This window comes from Citrus sinensis, chromosome 1, assembly GCF_022201045.2.
Source record: "Citrus sinensis cultivar Valencia sweet orange chromosome 1, DVS_A1.0, whole genome shotgun sequence".
NCBI classification, from domain to species: Eukaryota; Viridiplantae; Streptophyta; class Magnoliopsida; order Sapindales; family Rutaceae; genus Citrus; species Citrus sinensis.
The window spans coordinates 11,537,373-11,561,005 of NC_068556.1; the positions used below are offsets into that span (position 1 = coordinate 11,537,373).

Genomic DNA, 23,633 nt, shown 5'->3' on the forward strand with positions numbered 1-23,633 from the left:
CATGGCATTTGTGCAAAGGTCAAGTACCTTTCACATGATATTTATTTCTTCGCTAAATTTTCATATTTTAGTTGATTAAGCTTAGGTCCTAATAGATATAGCTTTTTAAATAGAGTTTATTCAAGTATAATTTTTATTAATAATTTTTTTACTTTAATTAAGGGTAATTTTTAATTGAGTCCTTATTTTATAAAAAAAAAATTCAAAGACCAGAAGTTTAGAAAGTGAATCAATTAAATCCTTTCAAATACAAATTTATGTCATTCAAGTCCTTCACCCAATTCTTCCGTTATAAAAGTTAGTGAAAATTTTATTTAAAACATAAAAGATAACTATATCCCCATATATCATATCAATTATTTAAAGTACAATTTTACCCTTGGGAATTCTTTTTTTGTTTCAAGTCTAACAACCTATTCACCATTTTGAGTAACTAGGAACAATATTCTGCAGCAATTTAAACAAAATCTTTAGTCAGTTTTTATGAACTAATTCAAATATAAAGAGCACAATTATAAAACATAACCATCATAACTCTTGGAATTACACATGAAATGTAATTTGCTATCCATATAATTCCATCACATCTATAAAAATATGATGAAATGTATTGAATGTAATATTAGATAAACCACAATAGCATTCAGTCTAAAAATGAAACTAAAAGTATGAAAGTCAATTAAATTGAAACTAACAAACACATTGACAATATATAAGGTAAACTGAAATTTAAGCACAAGAAATAGCTAATTGTCTTCTAGGTTCTATAATGAAGAATTAAATGCCAACCCAAGGTGAATATTGTACTATCCTACTCCTTGTTAACAATGACAAGTTCTTCATTTTGAGGTTGAGGTACAATCCACAAAAGTTGTGTATGCCATCCCACTAGTTGAGTGACATTGATTGAAGCCTAACTGGCTTGTTCAGAACTATTGCAAATTGCTTGTTCATTGACATCTACTTCTTAAGATTGTGGGCTAGTTCGACGCTGTCCAAAAATGAAAAGAAAAAAAGACTTTAATTTCTTTTAATTAAAAGCAATGAATCAATTACTTCTTAAGATTGTGGGCTAGTTCCATGCTGTTAAAAAATGAAAGGAAAAAAAAACTTCAATTTCTTTTAATTAAAAACCATGAATCAATTTATCTGATAGAATTCCACGATCAAATCAAACATGTATAGCTAGTGATGTCCTATTGGTTGCCTACACATCACTAGGATCACCAAGTTATTAATTCATTTGAGAACATAATAAATATATATAAAAGAAATCTACTTGCATCAAAAGAAATCAAACATGTGCAGTTGATGAAGTGATATTGGTTGATTGCACATTAACTAACCTTTTTTTTTTTCCCGAAAGAACATTAACTTAGGTTACTTGACCTATTGTCACCTGTCAAAAATAAAGAATGAGAGGGTGCTTAATTGTTTTATTTGACTAAAATGTCCTCAATGTTGTTAATATTTTTAACAGAGAAATTAAGTTAAGGACTTGGATGACAGAAATTTGTGCTTGGAGGAATTTAATTGATTTATTTTATAAACTTTTGGTCTTAGAAATTTTTTCTACAAATAATGACTCAATTAAAAATTACCCTTTAACAAATTATTTATTTGGTAATCAATGAGAGCTTTTATTAAAAGTTGTAAAGTTACTTTAATATATATAAGTTTTTAAAATTATAATGTGAAGTAAATGAAACAAAATTTGTGAAATAAATATCAATAACTTTATTCACCTCACAAAACCTCCTCTCTGTCTAAGGCTGATAGTGTGGGAGTTTAGTGAGTCTTCATGCTCTGTTTTCAGTTTTAGGTTCGTGTTTTGTTTCTTCTTCTTCGGTCTTCCATATACTTTGTTGTTGTTATGGATAAGTTAGATTTTTTTTGTTTTGTGGTTCACTTTCTTTGAAGGAAAGGGTTGCTACAGTGGTGGTTCCGGATGAGATGTAATGAAAGGGAGATTCTATGATGACAACTAGTTTAATTGGAAAGCTTTTGACGTTGAAGAAGGCTTTAAAACCTCCACTCATGAGATGCAAGATAATTCGAAATATAGTAATTAAGAATGATATACACCTGATTCCTCTTGAGTACTCTAGATTGAGCTCTGAAGTCGGTGTTCGGAGATTTTGAAAACTAATTTAGATCTATATCCTCTCTTGACTAAATTTTGGAATTGGCCCCAAAAGTTCGAAGAATCGGAGATTTTGAAAACTAATTTAGATCTATATCCTCTCTTAACTAAATTTTGGAATTGGCCCCAAAAGTTCGTTCTTCGATCTTTTGGCTCCTATTTATAGACTAAGAAATGACTGATAGATGGGAAAATATTTTTTAGATCTGAATCCTTGCCATTCATTCTCTTTGCTTGAGTAAGGCCATTAGGCTTCATAACCGTTTTTCTTTGTGTTCAAAGTCTCAACACCTAGTTCTGTTAGTAACCATATCTTGTCACTTATTAACTTTTCTGGGTTGATTGTCATTTGCTTCCTCTGGGATTTTTATCTGAATCATCTGATAACCATTAATCTCAAATTTGGGTTTACCTGTAAATTTCTTCCAATATTGACTTGTAATCCAATGTGAGTCAGGTTATACCAATCTTTAATCCAGAATCAATATAAAATGCACCTAATGTTTAAATTAACAAATTTTAAAAAATACGAAGTGCAGTATAAGTGGCTATATTTTCTAGCACTTACACCATTCCCCCTTTAATGTATTCTACACTTAAATTCGGGTTGTATCGATCTTTAATCTGGAATCAATATGAAATGTACCTGATGTTTAAATTAATAAATTTTAAGGGATATATGGTGCGGTGTAAGTAGCTATATTTTCTAACACTTACACCACTCCTCCTTTAACTTATTCTATACTGAAATTAATCTATTATGACACGTATGTGTAGGATATAGCTGTTGTTTCACTTAGCAATACATAAACATTCATTTCTTATTTACACAGAAATTACCTGTTGTGGGGTTTGCCACAGTCATTTTGCTTACCTCTGAGTATGCCTCTGTTTATTGTTTGTTAGTTTCGCACCATTTAATGTTGATTTTGTTGGGAAAATATGCTCTTTAAAAGCATATGTGTTTATTTAATTGTAATAAACAAATTTTCTGATTAATAAAATAAATGAGGTATTTTATTCAAATATCTTAATTGCATTAATATTTGTATTAAAGTCTATTTAATCATATTATATGTATTTATGTGATCACCATGTGGATTCACAGAAGACATAAATACAAGTTATCTTATGATTAAATAAATTTAGTTCGCAGTTGATAAATAAAGTTGGGCACTTGATTTAGGTATAGACTGTAATAAATTCATTGAATGATTTGTCTTAATCATGTATGAATTTATTAATGTAGTACGACTACATTGAACAGGATCACATATGAGATTTAATTAACTTTGTAATAACTGTCAGACTTATTAAATCTCATAGGCGTTGATTTTACTGTAATCTTAATCTTGAGTTAATTATGATTTCATGATTGTAATTGTTATTCCATTTGAGTTACCAATGGGCATGACACATCCTTGTGGTCAAGATTACCCGGCATCTTGGTGGGAGCAATTATGAGTATTGGAGTTATGGATTAACAATATAGAATTTGTACAACACATCTCTTGATGGGTTTTCGGCACTTGATCATAGAATTCCCTGGCCAGAGTGTGTCAACATATTTAGTATGTTGAAAATGATTATTAGAGAAAACCAGTAAGGATCAAGGAATAAGATGTTATTAAATTGATTGGACAGTTGAGATATCAATTTAATTAACGATGTGGTACAAAGGATTGTGCAGTAAAGAAATCAATGTGGCTTGGGACGAATTATTATTTGAGCATACAATTATGGAAGTCAGTTCCAATCTTTTAGTGGAGTAGATTTGGAATTAAATAATTGGGCTAGTTTAATTATAGGCCTAATTATTGTAGCCACTATTGTATGTTCCCAAATGATCCCCGGGTTAGCTCATTTAATTGACTGCACCACTACTGGACTAATAAGTAAGATAACTAGCTATTTGGGTCAAAAGCCTAAATATATCATTTAGTGGGAGGCTTCATTTAATTAGCTTTTGTATAAGGGGCCTTATGTTATTTTACAAGATGGGTCCCCTATTGAAAAAGTAAATAAACGTGAGTTTTATTTAGGGCATTATTTTGGAGCCTAGGGTTTTCACTAAAGGGAGATATATAAGGCTTATTTTTCTCAACAGAAAAAAAGATGAAGCCACTTGATACAGATCAGAGAATAAAATTTTTCTCTCCATTGTTGAGAGAAAAATTTTCTCGTGCTAGTTGATTTGGTAGTGATAAAGGCGCCCACACGTCAAGTGCAGATCGAACCTGAGTCATAACCTGGAAGATCATTGGAGACTGTTCGTGATCTAACAAGCGTGGTGGTGACGGATCATGATCTAACAGGAGTGGTGGTGGCGTATCGTGATCTAGGAGCCTAAAACACTTCAGCGGAAAAAGCCAACTCGGATTTTCAAGGTACGATTTCTAGAATACGAATTCTTATATATTATATGAGAGCGATCTTCAAAAGGTTTTATAAAAATTTAAAAACCTGATTTTTCCCAACAATTGGTATCAGAGACATCTCATATTAATATATAAGAATTTCGTATGAAATCATTCTTGAAATTTATGTATTAGAGTGGCACAATTTATTCAGATATATATTAATTGTTTAATATATGAATAAAACATGTTTTGGTTTGTCTTAATTCATGGTTAGATTTTCCGTTGTATTTTTTCTTTGGATCTGTAACAAGAGGGGTGGTTTTTTATCACCATGTTTCCCTCTTGATTTATTTTACTGTTATAGAATTTTTGTAAGCCAAAATTGGCCTAGAAAATTTGTAAATCAATCACGGATGGCAGATCAAAGCGACGGAGGCCGGAAATTCTGACAGCGGCAACAAACCAGGGCACGCTGCAGCAGCGCGCGCGGCCAGCAATGGCCAGCGGCACGCGCTGCGCTGTGCGCAGCAAGCAGCGCGCGCGGCCAGCAAGGCCAGCAGCGTGCGCTGCATGTGCTGCAGCTGGAACCAACGCTGCCAGCAGCACGCACGCGAGCGAGGCCAGCAGCAAGCGCGCGGAGGCTGGAATCTTGCGCGCGGAGGCTGGAATCATGCGCGCGGAGGCTGTAAGCTTGCTAACGTTTGCGGCTGGCGGAGGGCGTCGTTTCGAGGCTTCCCGGCGTGGCAGTGATGGTCAAATCGGCGTCGGAAATGCATGAACAGTCGCTGCCCTTTGTGCTGGTGGCGGCTGGGGAAGAAAGGAAAGAGAAAAAGATGGATTTAGGGTTTCAATGGTTTTTATCATTGAGGTCCCTATGGCTCCATAATTTTTTCTTTTGGGTAGACATGTTTAAATTTTTTGCATTTAAGTCCAAAAACAGTTTTGGGCTGTGTGAATCCTAGCTTTAGGTCCAATTTCAATTGGGCTTAATGGATTAAAAATGCATAGACAAAATTAAATATATTAAATTTATTTTTGGTCCAAAAGTTTTATTTTAATTAAAAATAAAAAAAATAAAACTATTTATTTTATTTATTTCCTTTCAAAATTAAAATTGGACCAATTATAAATTTAAAAGCCCAATTTCCCCTAGTCCATTAACAAAGACAAACTTATGGAAGATGGACATTGACAAGAAGCCCAATGAAGATTAGGCTTAGGGTTAATGTATTTTTCATTATTAGGAAAGCCATGAATTAAGATTATTTAATTGTTTTTCTATATGTTATGTTTTGGATGATTACATGCCATGATAACATGTCATATAGAATAGGTAGTGTCACTCTATGCATAATGATACATGTCATTCATTAATAATGAATTTCATTATATTTTTTGAAATTTGCATATACTTAATAATATTTGATATCATCTAGATAATATTATAGGAAGCATGCAATTAACAATATGTATGTTTTAAAAAGGAAAAACCAATTTTAAAATATTGAGTGGGAGAGAGAAAATTCTAGATAATTTTTCCACGGGCTCCATTGTTAGTTCAATAATAAAATTATATATATACCTTGACTTCATGATACGGTGATGCTCCCTTCGGAGGGTATATATATTAGATATTTTATTTGATGAACTTCTTCAAAGATAAAATTGAAATATTTTTCAATCGATTGTTCACCCCAACGGTGACTATTGATATGAAAAATACGTAGATTGAAACAATGGTTATACACTCAACTAAAGTTTGTTATTAACCTTCCCAACGAAGCTCTGTTAACAAATTTAGGCCCAAAGGGATAACGATAATTATTTATCATGTCTTTGCATGAAAGTAAACAATCTAATGGATAATTGGGTCTAGTAAGTGTAGACATGACTTCCCCAACGGATAGCTTGTCAAAGCGGTACTAGATTATCGTTACAATAAATTAAAATGCATTTATGGTTTTTTGCATTTTTGTCATTTATTGTGAATATTGTTTCAAAGTATTTATGCATGTTTATTTTGTTTTGTTTTTCAGAAAATGTCTTTCATCAACCCATTATTAATTATCCTTGTTAAAAATGAACTCACTGGCAAAAATTATTTACATTGGAAACGCAATCTATTTAATATTCTCACTGCTAAGGGAAGCAAATATGTGTTGACCCAGCCTTGCCCTCCTGAACCATCGTTATACGATTATAGAAATCAGAGGGAGCCTTATGAGAAATGGTGCGAAGCTAACAAAATGGCTAAGCGCTATATATTGGCTTCGATTTCTGTGGAACTGCATAAGAAACATCGGAGCATGGAAACAGCCACTGAAATAATGGCTTGTCTTCATCAGATGTTTGGGCAAAATACCCATTTTGCCAGAGAAGCAGCATTAAAACGTATTACGGATACTAAGATGGAAGAGGGCACAAAAGTTCGTGATCATGTCCTCAAAATGATGGACTATTTGAATGAGGTAGAGATTCATGGTGTTCAAATCAATGATAAATCAAAGATTAACATTGTGATTGAATATTTACCTGATACATTCAAAGAGTTTAAGGTCAACTATATCTTAAACAATAAAAATATGACCTTAATTGAATTAATGCACGAACTACATGCTATAGAAGAATTTTATCATAGCAGAAAACTTCCTAAAAAAGGATTCTCTTCAAGGCTTAAGTCGAAATACAAGAATGAGCAAGCAAGAGTTGGGATCGGCAAACTGTCCACTAAAAGAAGTGGCAAGCCAAAAGGCAAGTGTTACAAATGTGGACAGAAGGGTCACTGGAAGAAAGATTGTCCTAAGATTATTAAAATCAGGTATAGGAAATCTTTAAGCTTCCAAATTAGTTCAGATTTCTATTGATTCATACAATAATGAATTCTGTGATAACTAATCTTATTTGTAATTCATTTATTTGGTTTTCAGGAAACCAAGAGATTAAGTGAAGAAAGCTTCAAACAGCAGTTGAGGACGTGTTAGTTTATATCAATTGAAAGACTAGATCAATTTTTACAAGACTTTAGTTTTGATATTTGTCTTTATTTTTCCAAATATTAGAGGAATTTAATTTCGGTGGCTTGTTTTAATAAACGGGAGTACACTGTTATTTATGGATCCTCTGTTTATTACTTATTTTGGTTATTTATAAAGACAATTTATATCATAGAAGTCCATTGATCTATTGAAAGTAAGATATAATGATAAAAAGTATATGCATTTATCTAAGAAAAGAAATGTTTCTTCTAACCAAAAATCACCTCTGATATTTATGCCTAAGTCATATAAACTATAATAAGATTTTAAGAAAATGATTAATGATAGACTTGTTGGCCTATTAAGATTGATCATTGTAACTCTATAAATCTTATTTAGAAAAGTAATATGACAAGGATGCTCTTTTTGAGCTAAAAGCATAACTATGTATTTGATGATTTAGCGCATACAAATGTATACGGACTAATCAGTTTACATGTTATAAGAGGTTATGAGTATTCTATCAATCTTGTTGATGAATATTCATTTTATTTATGTTTGTCTAAATGCGTCATGATTCTATTGCTTTTGAAATTCAAAAGAGTACGTGGATAAGACAGAAGCAATTAGACAGGAACATAAAAGAACTTCGACATGATCGAAACAAAGAATATCTCTATGGAGAATTCAAGCACTATTTGGTTGTCAATGAACACTATGATACAATAGTGTAATTAAATGGAGAAACAAGATTCTTTTGGATAAGACAAGATATATACTAAGTGGTTTATCATTTACCTTTTTGATTCTAGATACTAGAATTTGAAACTACAAAGTTTATTGAACTTAGTTTCATCTATCTCGGTGTCTACTACTCCAAGATATTATGAAAAAGTCACAAACATAGTTTGAGACACATTCGTATTTGGAGTTTACTAGTATTTCTACTAGAATAAGAGATAGAGAAGATGGATTCGTGTTCAGAAGCTTGCATGTTTTAGGTATCTTAAAGGAATAAGGAAAAGTCTGAATTATAGTCCTCAAGATAGGAATGTATTTATAGAAATATTCTTTACTTTCTTTGAGGAAGACTATATAATGACTTATAACCTAAGAGTAAGGTAAAACTAGAGAAACAAAAGAGATCAGGTTGATGCTCAGCTTTCAACACCTGTTATAGAACAGGAAGAACAGCAACAACCAGCTGATCAGAACAGGATTATCCTTGAACAATCATCACTTTTAGAACCTCGTCGTAGTGGGAGGGTAACTAGGTTACCTGCGAGATGCATGTTTTTGGGAGAAACCTATACGGCTATCTCAGATGAACATGTACAAGATCCTACTAGTTACAACGAAACTCTAATAGATAGAGATGTTGAATTTTGAAAAAGGCCATGAATCAAGAAATGGAATCTATGTATTCCAATAAAGTCTGGGAACTTGTAGAGGCACCAAATGGGGTAAAACCTATAGGGTGCAAGTGGATCTACAAGAGAAAAAGAGGAGTAGACGGAAGGGTGGAAACATTTAAAGCAAGATTAGTAGCCGAAGGGTTTACTCAGAAAGAAGGAATCAATTATGAGGAAACCTTTTCTCCGGTTGCTATGCTTAAATCTATCAGGATTCTGCTCTCCATTGCTGCAGTGCTAGATTATGAAATTTGGCAAATGGATGTCAAGACTGCCTTTCTTAACAGGCATCTTGAAGAAAACATCTACATGCAGCAACCGGATGGATTTATACAAAAAGGGCAAGAACACATGGTATGTAAGTTGCAGAGATCCATTTATGGATTGAAGCAAGCATCCCAGTCATGGAACATCAGATTTGATCAAGCGATTAAATCGCTTGGATTCATTCAGAACATTGATGAACCATGTGTGTACAAGAAAATTCAGGGAAAATTTGTAGCCTTCCTAGTTCTTTGTGTAGACAATATTCTCCTGATTGGAGACGATATAGGAGTATTGACTACAATAAAGATTTGGTTAGCAAAACAATTTGATATAAAAGACCTGGGAGAGACAAGTTATATTCTTGGTATCAAGTTACTATGAGACCGGAAGAATAAAACTTTAGCCTTGTCTCAAGCGGTCTATATCGATAAGATATTGGCTAGATTTAGCATGGAAAATTCCAAGACTAATTTATTACCATTCAGACATGGAATTACATTCTCTAAGGATCAATCACAGAACATCTGAAGAGATAGAGAGAATGAGACGAGTTCCCTATGCAAAAGCTGTGGGAAGTCTCATGTATGCCATGCTTTGCACTAGGCCAGACATCTGTTTTGCGGTAGAGATGGTTAGCAGATATCAATTTAATCCTGGACCTCAAATACTGGACTGCAGTCAAGCATATAATGAAGTATCTGAAAAGAACTAAAAATTATATGCTTGTGTATTCCGGTGATGATCTCATTCCAGTGGGTTATACTGATTCTGACTTTATGTCAGATAAGGATTCCAGAAAATCAACTTCCGGCTATGTGTTTACATTGGGAAGTGGAGCTATTAGTTGGATGAGTGTGAAACAATTTTGTATCACAGACTCAATAACTAAAGCTGAATATGTGGCTACATCTGAAGCTGCAAAAGAAGCTATATGGCTCTGCAAGTTCCTACGAAATCTTGAGGTGGTACCTGTTGTAACTGCACCCCTTAAACTATTTTGTGATAATGGTGGTGCGGTAGCTCAATCTAAGGTACCAAGGAACCACAAGAAACAAAACATATTGAAATGAAGTATCATCTTATTAGAGAATAGTGTAGAAAGGTTATATGACAGTACCCCAAATGGCATTAGATGCTAAATGGCAGATCTTATTACAATGGCCATTAGTGGGAAACCTTTATAACCTGCACTTAGAGCCCTAGAGCATGTGCAATATGCCAGATATGCTTTGAGAGCTAGTGGGAGATTGTTGGGAAAATATGCTCTTTAAAAGCATATGTGTTTATTTAATTGTAATAAACAAATTTTCTGATTAATAAAATAAATGAGGTATTTTATTCAAATATCTTAATTGCATTAATATTTGTATTAAAGTCTATTTAATCATATTATATGTATTTATGTGATCACCATGTGGATTCACAGAAGACATAAATACAAGTTATCTTATGATTAAATAAATTTAGTTCGCAGTTGATAAATAAAGTTGGGCACTTGATTTAGGTATAGACTGTAATAAATTCATTGAATGATTTGTCTTAATCATGTATGAATTTATTAATGTAGTACGACTACATTGAACAGGATCACATATGAGATTTAATTAACTTTGTAATAACTGTCGGACTTATTAAATCTCATAGGCGTTGATTTTACTGTAATCTTAATCTTGAGTTAATTATGATTTCATGATTGTAATTGTTATTTCATTTGAGTTACCAATGGGCACGACACATCCTTGTGGTCAAGATTACCCGGTATCTTGGTGGGAGCAATTATGAGTATTGGAGTTATGGGTTAACAATATAGAATTTGTACAACACATCTCTTGATGGGTTTTCGGCACTTGATCATAGAATTCCCTGGCCAGAGTGTGTCAACATATTTAGTATGTTGAAAATGATTATTAGAGAAAACCAGTAAGGATCAAGGAATAAGATGTTATTAAATTGATTGGACAGTTGAGATATCAATTTAATTAACGATGTGGTACAAAGGATTGTGCAGTAAAGAAATCAATGTGGCTTGGGACGAATTATTATTCGAGCATACAATTATGGAAGTCAGTTCCAATCTTTTAGTGGAGTAGATTTGGAATTAAATAATTGGACTAGTTTAATTACAGGCCTAATTATTGTAGCCACTATTGTATGTTCCCAAATGATCCCCGGGTTAGCTCATTTAATTGACTGCACCACTACTGGACTAATAAGTAAGATAACTAGCTATTTGGGTCAAAAGCCTAAATATATCATTTAGTGGGAGGCTTCATTTAATTAGCTTTTGTATAAGGGGCCTTATGTTATTTTACAAGATGGGTCCCCTATTGAAAAAGTAAATAAACGTGAGTTTTATTTAGGGCATTATTTTGGAGCCTAGGGTTTTCACTAAAGGGAGATATATAAGGCTTATTTTTCTCAACAGAAAAAAAGATGAAGCCACTTGATACAGATCAGAGAATAAAATTTTTCTCTCCATTGTTGAGAGAAAAATTTTCTCGTGCTAGTTGCTTTGGTAGTGATAAAGGCGCCCACACATCAAGTGCAGATCGAACCTGAGTCATAACCTGGAAGATCATTGGAGACTGTTCGTGATCTAACAAGCGTGGTGGTGACGGATCGTGATCTAACAGGAGTGGTGGTGGCGGATCGTGATCTAGGAGCCTAAAACACTTCAGCGGAAAAAGCCAACTCGGATTTTCAAGGTACGATTTCTAGAATACAAATTCTTATATATTATATGAGAGCGATCTTCAAAAGGTTTTATAAAAATTTAAAAACCTGATTTTTCCCAACAGATTTGACATCAACTTATCAGTTACGTTTTGAATTTTAACTGTTGCCACTTCAACTTTTCCTCCACTTTTATGGGAATTTGTTTTCATCTCTCTCTGGGAATTTGTTACATCTCTTTGTTTCTTATATAGAGGGATTTCGACCTGTCCACTGTTCCTTTATCTTCTTTATCTTCTTTATTGATTGCATCTGATTTCAATTTTCCCTCCCCTTTGAACTCATTGTCTGTTTCTTCAATGTTTTTGAAAATGGTTACACCTGGTTATGAGCGTTTGTCATATGACAAGCTCTGCCAAGCTTTAAACCTCCCTCCTAGTGTTACCTTTACTCTTTACCACGGCGAAATCAGGTCTATCCCTGAAGGGACTAGTCTTAAAGGAAGCATTATGTTGGTGCGTCGGCAAGTCTTTTATCTTACTTTCATTTCTACTTTAGTTTTAGAATTCTTCAGTGTTTGCAAGGTTGTAGTGTCCTCAACTGTATCATCAGAGCAAATCATTATTTCATGTTGTAGGACTTCCTGTTCATGTATTGCCTTCAGCAATTCAGGGTAAGGAAACCATATGGAAAAAATAGTTATTATGTCGTCCCCATTGTGAAGAGCTTCCCAATCACTCTGAATTCTTTTCGCAAGGACAGTTACAAGCAATGTATTGAATTTATGCCATTGATTGTCTTCGGGCCTTGGTGTAGGCGTTGGATTTTTAATCCAGTATTGTTGGATCTTTGATGTGCTAGTAATTTATATATTATTTATATATTTGTTTTAAATTAATTTTAGGTTAAATTATATTTTATTATGTTAATTTTATCTTAATTTTTATATTTTATTATTTTAGGTGCATTTTGGGAATAAAGAGGAATTAAATCAGAATATTCAAGTAAGAAGAGCTTAAAGAAGAAATTAATTGGAGATTTAAGGAAAGTAATGGGAGTTAAAATGCAAAAAAATCGAAGCAGCCAAGGCCTAATTGAAGTTCACGTGAAGACGAGAAGACTTAACATTGGAAATAAGTTAATTAATAAGGCAAATCATATGAAGAACGAATTAAAAGAAGAAAGCATTCTTGTGATGGGCTTTGGCCAAATTTTTATTAGCTTATTAATTGAACAAGTCACGTGCATGCATGAAAGAATAAGGCGGCTTGGCTTTTGTTTTTAATTCTTTCTATATAAGGATTTAAAGGCCACAATTGAAGCAATATAAAAGGGCCAAGCGGAAGTAACGGAGGACGGGATTAAGACAGGAGAGCAGCCGCACGAAATTGGAGCCAAGAAGGGAAAAAAAAAGAAGAACAGCAGCAGCAAGTCTTACGCAAAACCGAGAGCAGCAGGAGCAATTTGGAGGAGGAAGAAGACACTAAGCTTAATTCTTGAGTTTTTCTTTCCCTTGTCTCTATTATCTTGTTTGAATATTCCCAATTAAATTATTGGATTCTCTTTATATTCCCATGAACTAATTTATTTTACTAGGTCTACGATGTAGCCTAACTATGAAGATTTAATTCCATAAATTTGTGTTATTTTTAATTTATTATTCCATGGTTGAGTATTCATTATTGTGCTTAATGCTTTTAAATATCTGGCCAATATTTAAATGATTTGAGGATACATAATGAGACCAAGAGGAGATTTATATATTTTTGCTCTGTGTAATTTATGCCATGAATTGAACGAAAGGCAGAGATGTGCCAACGTGATTCGTGCAATTTTTCTAAGAATTTCCATAGAGCTTAATGAATCTTTGTATATTTAAATTCACATAGAGATATAGTGGGTTAATATGTGAATGTATTTTTGATATTACTCGAGAGAGGATATTGAATAGACTAGGGAAATTCACTGTTAACGTGGGTAATAAACTTTAATAACATAGATAGAGGATTAAATTGGATTGATTATGGTGAAATCGAATGTCCTAATGTCTTAATCTCTTGGTGATTTCTATTACTGCCTGCATCTTTATTTAATTTTTAGATAATTTAATTTATTTTAATTTTTAATCTAAATTCGCTTATTCGATTGTTCAAATAAATTAGGGTTAGAATAATTTTGGTAACTAATAGGATATACAATCTCTGTGGGACGATGCTCTACTCTTCATTATAATACTTGTGCTGGCTAGTACAATTGCCAATTTACGCATCAAGTTTTTGGCGACATTGCCGGGGATTGTTTGGATTAGTATCGATACCAACTAACCTTAGTTTAATTTGAATTTTGTTTTTATTGTTTTTATTTGAATTTTTGTTTTCTTGTTTAATTTTATGAGACGTTCAAGAAGTTTTGATTTATTGCCTTTTGATCCAGAAATTGAACGCACTTGTAGAAGGCTTAATAGAGAAAGGAGAGAAGCTTTACATGAGCAACAACTAATCATGGCTGACGAAGCATTACACAGAAATGAGGATGCAAGACCTTTAAGAGACTATGTTGTTCCTACAGTTAATGGTGCTCGCTCAAGCATTGCACGCCCTGCCGTTCAAGCCAATAATTTTGAAATTAAGCCAGCCATAATCCAGATGATTTAGACGTCAGTACAATTTGCTAGGATGCCAAATGATGATCCAAATGCTCATATTGCAAATTTCTTGGAAATTTGTGACACATTTAAACAAAATGGTGTTTCAGACAATGCTATCAGGTTAAGGCTCTTTCCGTTTTCACTGAGGGATAAAGCAAAAGAGTGGTTGAACTCACTCCCTGCTGGAACAATCACTACATGGGATGGTTTAGCGCAGAAGTGCTTAGCAAAGTACTTTCCTCAAGCAAAAACAGTCAAGTTGAGGAATGACATCACAACCTTTGCTCAGTTCGAGATGGAATCATTATATGAAGCGTGGGAGAGATACAAAGACCTACTAAGAAAATGCACACATCATGGTCTACCATTTTGGTTTCCAGGAAAAAAATTTCACAATGGTTTGGGATCCAATACCAGAACAATGATTGATGCTGCAGTGGGAGGAACATTAATGGGAAAAACTCCAGAAGCAGTTTATGAATTATTGGAGGAGATGGCCTCTAATAATTATTAGTGGTCTTCAGAGCGACCAACATCAAAGAGAGCTACAGGAGTTCATAATGTTGATGTGGTCACTGCTTTATACGAACAGATAACTGCTATTCGTAACAAGTTGGAGAATCTAAATATTCAAACTCAATCGCAAGTGTGTGAATTATGTGGAGGGAATCATACTAGCGTCAATTGCCAAGTTGGAAGTCCTTTTGCACCATCATTAACTGAACAAGCTCATCATGTGTTGAACTTCCAGAGACAATAAAATAACCTATATTCCAATACCTATAATCTAAGCTGGAGAAACCATCCAAATCTATCATGGAACAACACTCAGAATGCATTGGCACAACCTCCAGGGTTCCAACCACAAGAAAAGAAGTCAAACTTAGAAGATGCTCTTACCCAGCTTACAACAAATATGTCTCAATTCATGACCAAAATAGAGACAACTTTTCAAAATCAAGCTGCATCAATTCGGAACCTCGAGGTACAAGTGGGTCATATTGCAAACTTGCTATCCAGTAGACAACAAGGCTCTCCGCCAAGCAACACCGAGACAAATCCAAAAGAGCAAGTTAATGCAATTATACTTTGGAGTGATAAACAATTTGATGAGCCGCAAAAAAGAAGCAAAGAAAGTTTATGAAGAACAAGCTGAAGACACCACCAAGGTTTCAAAGGCAACAAATTTAGAAATACCACAACCTAAACCAGCAGCACCAGTCAAGGCCTATGTTCCTCCAATCCCTTTTCCTCAGCGTCTTCGAAAAAATAACATAGATAAGCAATTTTTAAAATTTCTTGATTTGTTTAAGAAATTACTTATTAACATTCCTTTTGCAGATGCTTTGGAACAAACGCTGCTTTATGCCAAATTTATGAAGGAAATATTGTCCAACAAGAGGAAATTTGAGGAGCATGAAATTGTAATGTTGACTGAGGATTGCACCGCCATCTTGCAAAATAAATTGCCACCAAAACTGAAAGATCCAAGAAGTTTTAATATTCCATGCACTATTGGAAATACTTATTTTGATAAAGTTTTGTGTGATTTAGGTGCAAGCATTAATTTGATGCCTTTTTCTGTTTTTAAGAAATTAGGTTTGGGTGAACCTAAGGCAACAACTGTTACCCTCCAATTGGCAGATAGATCTATAAAGTATCCAAGGGGCATAGTTGAGGACGTGCTTGTGAAGGTTGACAAGTTTATATTCCCTGCAGATTTTATTGTCTTGGATATGGCTTAAGATATAGAGTTACCTCTTATTCTAGGCTGACCATTCTTAGCTACAGGAAGAGCTTTGATTGATGCTCAGGAAGGGAAATTGATTTTAAGAGTTCAAAATGAGCAAACCATTTTCAATGTGTACAGACCTATCAAGTATCCAACTAAACTCAAAGAATGTTTCCAAGAAGACACGATGGATAGAAAAATGGGTAATGCATTTAGGGCATGTTTGGCACGCAGTAATATATAGGATAAGGACTCCGCATTGCATTAGAATTATACAATCTCATGTTTGGCAGTTACAGCTCATTGCATTAACTAAAATTTATAATGCGGTAACACCCGCATAAACTAAACCCGACCCCCCCTCCCCCACGGGTTTATACGGGTTTGCAATAGATCTTTCTCCTTCCCTCAACTTTCTCTTTCTTTATGCTCTCTCACGAACACAGCACTCCACACTAGGCCATCGTCCTTCGCTGCGCAACACCCAGCTCCACCACCACCCCATCCCGCAACACCACTGCCTTCTCTTTTGGAAGCAAGATCTTATTTGGATAGGGTAATTTTTAAAAACCTCCCCTGAGGTTTGAGCTTGTTGCAAGTAGATGACGAGAATTTGTTTATTTGTAAAAAACCCCCTACCGTCAATTAATTTTAACATTGACCGTTAGTGGACTGTGCAAAGACAATATTGCCCTTAACAACAGTTTGTAGACTGACATAACTAAAAAAAAAAACTAAAATTGTTAGCGCGAAAAGCACAAATCCTATTTTTTGACAATTTTATCCTTGTCAATTCCAAAGATTTACAATATCATAGGTAAAGATTATGACTATTTCATTTTCAAGTTTTTAATTTTATCTTTCTTGTAGGAATTTTAAGGAAATATCAATAATTTAAAGAGGATTTTTTAAGTTTTTAATTTTATCTTTCTTGTAGGAACTTTAAGGAAATATCAATAATTTAAAGAGGGTAAAATAACTAACAATTTTAGTTTTTTTAGTTATGTCCGTCTACAAACTGTTGTTAAGGGTAATATTGTCTTTGCACAGTCAACTAATGGTCAATGTTAAACTTAACTGACAGTAGGTGTTTTTTTTTACAAATAAATAGATTCTCTCCATCTACTTGCAACAAGTCCAAACCTCAGGGAAGGTTTTTAAAAATTACCCTATTTGGATATATAAATACATTTATGCACAAGCTGATGTTAATAATATGATTCAAATTTTTTTCTTTTTTATTGTGTTGTTTGGAGTTGGTTCAAAATTTCAAATTAAATTTAGGTGTTAAATTTACCTAATGTATATTCTGTAACGCAATTCAAGAGACTCCATTATTGTTTTTTTTTTTTAAACCAGTGTAATATTTGATAGTTTTAACAAGTCATATGTAATTGACAATTTTAACTATCATATTTATATGACATTTTACTCTTGTTATTGATATTTGACAATTTTTAGTTAATGTGCCTGATTGTAGGGGCTTAGGCTCTTATTCTTATGCATAAATAAGATTGTGCATTATGTCATGTATCAACTTCAATTATAATTCCATGTCCCAATTAAATGCCTGTAAGTTATGATCTTTCACCTGTAGATTTTGTTAAAATAGGATCGTTAGCTTTTTCCTTTCTTATTTTTGATAAGAGATCTTGTAAGAAATTTCTAAAAATGAAAGAATGAAAAAGATTTTAAATTTATGGATTAAGCAATCCTAGAATTTGAATTTATGAAATTAGAAGACCACGGTTGGACGTATTGCATTTTATTTATGTTTTGATATTATTTAGAGGTTATTTAATTGAATTATTTGCTTCAATCTTCATTTCAAAGGTTATATATTTGGAAAATATTGTAAAAATAAATGTTATACTGACAAAAATTTAAAGCTATAAAGTTTGATTTTTATGAAGAATTATGATATTAAAACATAATGTTAAATTTCTCAATTTTAAAAATTTTGATATTTAGTATTTTTCTAAGTATTAATAAATATTATTTTAAAAATATGTAATCAAAATTAATCACTAAAAAAATTAATACAGTACAATGCGGCTGTTGGTGTATAAATACTAATGCTATTGGTGTCAATGTGCAAGTGTACACAACAAGTAATAAAGTGATGAGTATTCAAGATCGTCTCCACAGCTATTGATGTTATTAGACTTGCTACATCAATCTTAACAGTGCAGATTTTGTGCTAAAATAAAATAAACAATTAATGAAACTAATGTACTAATTAAAAAAAATGCTATAAATAAAATGCAACAAAGTAAATTATCACGTCAAACTCAAGGATAAAACTAATGGAAATATATAGTAGTTGAGTAAATAAACCCTCCTAATGGTCTTGACTATTTTCTAATGGTTGGCTCGGTTGCTGCAGTATCTGCTACAACACTGGGCAGAATCCTTATGTATCCTCAGCCGTTGCATGTTGGATATCTTATATCTATATGCAACCTAACAGTGATCAGTTGCTATGCCAACATGAGATATAACATTACATGCTTAGGTTCTATTTACCCTACAAGGTGAATCCTTATGTCTAGTTCATCACTAATCTTAAATCAAGCATGGCCCTTTTGGGACTTAAGTAAAACTCAATCCGGGAAACTCAATTTAAGATCAAGTATTGTTCTGATATGTTCCACTAAGATAGGCCCTTTTGCGGCTCTTCATTAGCTAGTATCATTAAAATGGGTGATCAACCGAAATAACGAATAAAATAAATACTATCAAAACAAACTGCTACAACAAACATGCAGCAACACATATATTCAGTCAATAAACCATCAAGATTGTTTATCACTCAACCACAAATAAATTTAGTTCATGGTTCGCAAAAGAAAAATAAAGAACAAAGTTTTAGCCATGAAACACATCCCTATGAATAAATAGAAAACACGAAAACAAGAGAAAGATTGAGCTCCCAATTGATCTTTGTAATTTTTCCTCTTGTGTAGCCTTCAATCTCTCTCTTGAATCTTGTTTTTCTTTTGTTTCTTTGTGTTTTTCTCCTTGGGTGACGGCCCTCCCTTTTCCTTATAATGTGTGCTTCTTTTATAGTTGAAAATTAGGGTATACCGAAGCCTAGGGCGCACATAAGTCAGATTAGGAAACTGCAGATCGCAATTCTGTAAGTATCTTGCACGAAATTTTCTCTATTGTTGTTCCAAGATTGCTACAGCAATGGCTACAGCAACGGCTACAGCAACTGCACTGTTCCAGATTTGTTTCAATTCTTTTATAGCCATGTCCTTCCTCCTTTTTGCCAGTCTATTACATCAGCATTCCTTCCATGAATTATAAGCTTCTGGAAACCTACAATTATGCACACAATTTGAGCACGAATTAGTTTAAATCAAGTAAAACTTATTAAGACTAAACTAAAATGAATGTTTATGCAAAATGTAACAAAAATGCAATAAAAAAACATCATTTACTCTCTAAGTGATCTTGATTTAAGTCTAGAATTGTCATAATAACTCTCATTTCATAGAGTTATCACACCCCCAAACTTAAATCGTTACTTGTCCTCAAGTAATGACAACAACACTCACTCTTTAATCACACAATCATGCAACAAATAACTTAACTTTGTCATCAAATTTGTGAGGATTCTTCCACCCTCAGATCACACTCTTACTCATACAAAATTGCCATAGTAGTTCCAGTTTTAGACTTAGGCCTCATTTTATCCAGAGTGTGTGTGTGCCACTTTGATCAAATTTCAGAGGTGCTACAGCATTGCACAAACTTTGTATACAATTAAAAGGTAGAACACAAATATATTCACATATGGGGGAGCAGAACTCACAATTATATTCAAATTGTGCTACAACAATAATAAATTTTTTTTTTTAGTTAAACCCTTCAATGCAACATTGAGCTTTCATGTGAATGCCTATCACTTGTAATGACGACACCCATTACTCATTCACAGTACATGTCAGAGTTGCTACAACAACGCATTCAGGATGTTATATCTAGGTCATACCGTTGGACGCTTTTAACTCAAGGCTGAACATGGGGCTCATGAACAGACCATGTTACTCAGTATCCTATGTAGCAGACCTCTTTATCACCATTTTTTTTGCTTTTCTTCTTCTTTTTTTTCTCTTTTTTTTTATAATTGCTGCAGCACTATTCGTAGCTCGTGTTGCCTTTGGACTCAAGTTTGCATATAGGGTGCATACTCAACCCTGGTTACTCAGCAACTTAAACCATTGGAGCAGAATTTGTTTCGTAACATGCACAGTCCAACAAAAATTTTCCCCTAAACTTGAGATATTTTCTACTCTTTTTTTTTCCTAACACTGCTACAGCATTCTCATAAAACTCAACCAAAGTTTAAGTGTTGGAACAGAAGTTCAACCTCCATCTATAACTATCTCTACTTGGCTTTCTTATAAATATTGAATAACACTCAATTTATCTTCATTAGGTTTTCAAATCCATACACAAATATTAAATAACAGAGCTTTACACAACACAAGCATAAACACATGTACTCAGAAACACAACCCCCCCAAACTTGAGTGGTGCTGTGTCCTCACAAGCACACAAAACAAAACCACATAAACCAGACATGCATACACTAAATAAAAGGACATGCAAAATAAATTAGAAAATTAAAACTAAATGAAAGAAAAGTTTTGCAGTAAGAAGTAAAATAAACTAACGGTTAGGGGTACTGCCCTGTTGCTGGAAGCACTGCTACAACATAGGCTGTAAAGGGTCACTTTTTCTTTGATATACTTCTCAAACGCTCCTTATCATAAAATCTAATCAATCCATTTGTTGCTGCAAAAGCAAGGAATGCCTATGTTGTTTGAGAATCTTCTGTTATATGTCATGCTGTAAGTGATGCTGCATCAATTCCTTCTTGCACTTTTTGCCCATATTTTTTTTTTACTTGCTGCAATTTAACATAAAGACAAAAAATTAGATGCACACTTACAATAATAAAAAGACAAATTAAATAATTTAAAAACTAAATTCAATGATTTAAAAACTTGAAACAACTTCCTTTATTGGGTTGCCTCTTAATTAGCACTTGATTTTAGGTCTTTCAGCCTGACCTTTCTTGTTTCCTCAACCTGGATCCTTCAAGAACCGATCCTTCTTTAGGCTATTCACATCATCTCCCATATAGTGCTTTACTTTCAGCCCATTAACCTTGAATTCTTGTTGGTCTAGAGTGAGTTCCCTTTGCTGGATTCGCTCGTCAATTCTGAAGGGTTACTTCTCCCCTGACCATGCTATGTTAGCTGCTTTATGATCTTCATCATCAAGTTCTTCAAATGTTACAACATTGATTTCTTCCTTACTGCAGCAACTGTATAATCTCTCTGCTTCAACAAAGTCCACAACACTGATAAAATTACAATCTTCAATCTCATCGGGACTTTTCATGACATCCAGCACATTGAATGTAACTTGTTGGTTATTCACCCTCATGGTTAATTTTCCTTTTTGAACATCAATTAGAGTCTTTCCCGTGGCTAAGAAAGGTCTTCCTAGAATGATTGACACTTCTTTGTCTGCCTCAAAGTCTAGCACAATAAAATCCACTGGAAAAATAAATTTATCCACCTTCACCAACACATCTTCAATCTTCCCTTCTGGATATGCATGAGATCTGTCAGCAAGTTGTAAAGATACTGTTGTTGGTCTACATTCACCAACTCCCAATTGCTTAAACACTGATAAAGGCATGAGATTGATGCTAGCCCCTAAATCACAAAGTGCTTTGCCACTGTATTTAGTGCCTATAGAGCATGGGATTGTGAAGCTTCCTGGATCCTTCATCTTTTGTGGTATCTTACTCTAGAGCATTCGGCTGCACTCTTATGTTAGAGCAATTGTTTCAAACTCTCCAAGTCTTCTTTTTCTTTGTCAAAATATCCTTAAAAGTTTTTCATAATTTGGCATTTGCTCTAGAGCTTCCACCAAAGAGATATTGATATGTAGTTGTTTCAGCACTCCTAAGATTTTGTTGAACTGCTTGTCTTGTTTTTACTTATGAAACCTTTGAGGAAATGGTGGTGGATGTCTAAACTGTTGTGCTGCAGCAGGTTGTGTAGACTGCTTCCTTTTGCCATGTTCTGGGTTGGTGCTACAGCCTCGTTATCCACAAGTATTGGATCATCATTTTCGGCAAATGCTGTAGCTTGACTGCTCTCATCAGTGTGCTGTGAAGTGGAGGATTGTGGCTCTTTTTCACTTTGAGTTTCTTTCTGGATTGAAGTGGGCTCAACTCTTCTTTTTGGCACCCCAACGGGACTATGAACATCCTTTCCAGATCTCAAGTTAATTACTTTGCAGTGCTCTTTCCCTTCGCTTCGTGGGTCCTCTGTATTACTGGGTAAACTACCTTAAGGTTTGTTGCTCAATGCTACAGCAAGCTGTCCAATTTGATTTTCCAAGTTTCTCAAAGATACAGTATGACTTTGGACAACTGCTTCATTCTTCACATTATAATCCTTAATTAAACCTTCAAGGGAGCTAAGTTGATCATTGTTGATGTTTATTTTCTCTTGATTTTGTGGATAAAATCCTGGTGGTTGAGCCAGTCTGTTCTGTCCACTGAATGCTACAGCAGGTTGATTCTGATTACTCCATAAAAAGTTTGGGTGTTGTCTCCATCCAGGGTTGTAAGTGTTTGAATATGGATTGTCCTGGTTCTGTCTATTGAAGCTGCCCACATAATTGAGTGAAGTTGGATTCTCAGGACAATTGTCGAATAAATGCCCTCTCCTCAATAAACACAAGACACATCAGAAATTTGGTTAACAGTTGCTAGAGCAGTAGTCATAACCTTTACCATCTTTATTAATGAAGCTACTTGGGCTGATAACGCTGTCAAGGCATCTACGTTATGGACTCCTGTTGTTCCTTTTGCTACAGCTTTTTTGGTTGATGGCCACTGATAGTTATTGTTGGCTATCCTCTCCAAAATTTCATAAGCCTCATTGTAAGACTTAGATAACAAGATCCCATTTGCTGAAGCGTCCACCATCAATCTAGTGCTTGGGTTGAGACCATTATAGAAAGTTTCCAACTGTATGCAGCAAGGAATACCATGATGAGGACATTTTCTGAGTAACTCCTTAAATCTCTCCCATGCGTCACACAAGCTCTCATCTTCAAGTTGATGGAAAGATGTGATCTCGTTCCTCAACTTTGCATTCTTGGTTGGCGGGAAGTATTTCATCAAAAATTTGTCAGCCAAATCATTCCATGTAATGATAGAATCTGGTGGTAGAGAATTCAACCATGCTCTTGCTCGATCTCTCAAAGAAAATGGGAAAAGTCTGAGTCTCAATGCTTATTGCGATGCTCCAGCAATCTTGAAAGCATCACTTACTTCCAAAAATAACTTAAAGGTGTAGATGAGGATCTTCGGATGGCAAACAATT

The 23,633-nt window shown here is 34.0% G+C and overlaps 2 protein-coding genes and 2 non-coding genes across 4 annotated transcripts; 2 read left to right on the forward strand and 2 right to left on the reverse strand.

Moving 5' to 3' along the window:
* Nucleotides 1–14,733: 14,733 nt before the first annotated feature.
* Nucleotides 14,734–14,840, reverse strand: LOC112498059 (small nucleolar RNA R71). The gene has a single exon (XR_003065145.1). It is a non-coding gene; the product is annotated as a small nucleolar RNA R71 (small nucleolar RNA).
* Nucleotides 14,841–15,553: 713 nt separating this feature from the next.
* On the forward strand, nt 15,554–16,222 carry LOC107176625 (uncharacterized). Its single transcript, XM_015529411.1, has one exon. It carries the CDS (start codon nt 15,554–15,556, stop codon nt 16,220–16,222), a length of 669 nt encoding a protein of 222 aa, XP_015384897.1.
* A 5,231-nt stretch (nt 16,223–21,453) lies between these two features.
* Nucleotides 21,454–22,023, reverse strand: LOC127903101 (uncharacterized). The gene has a single exon (XM_052443765.1). It carries the CDS (start codon nt 22,021–22,023, stop codon nt 21,454–21,456), a length of 570 nt encoding a protein of 189 aa, XP_052299725.1.
* Nucleotides 22,024–23,291: 1,268 nt separating this feature from the next.
* Nucleotides 23,292–23,398, forward strand: LOC127898747 (small nucleolar RNA R71). Its single transcript, XR_008050594.1, has one exon. It is a non-coding gene; the product is annotated as a small nucleolar RNA R71 (small nucleolar RNA).
* The last annotated feature ends 235 nt before the right edge of the window (nt 23,399–23,633 follow it).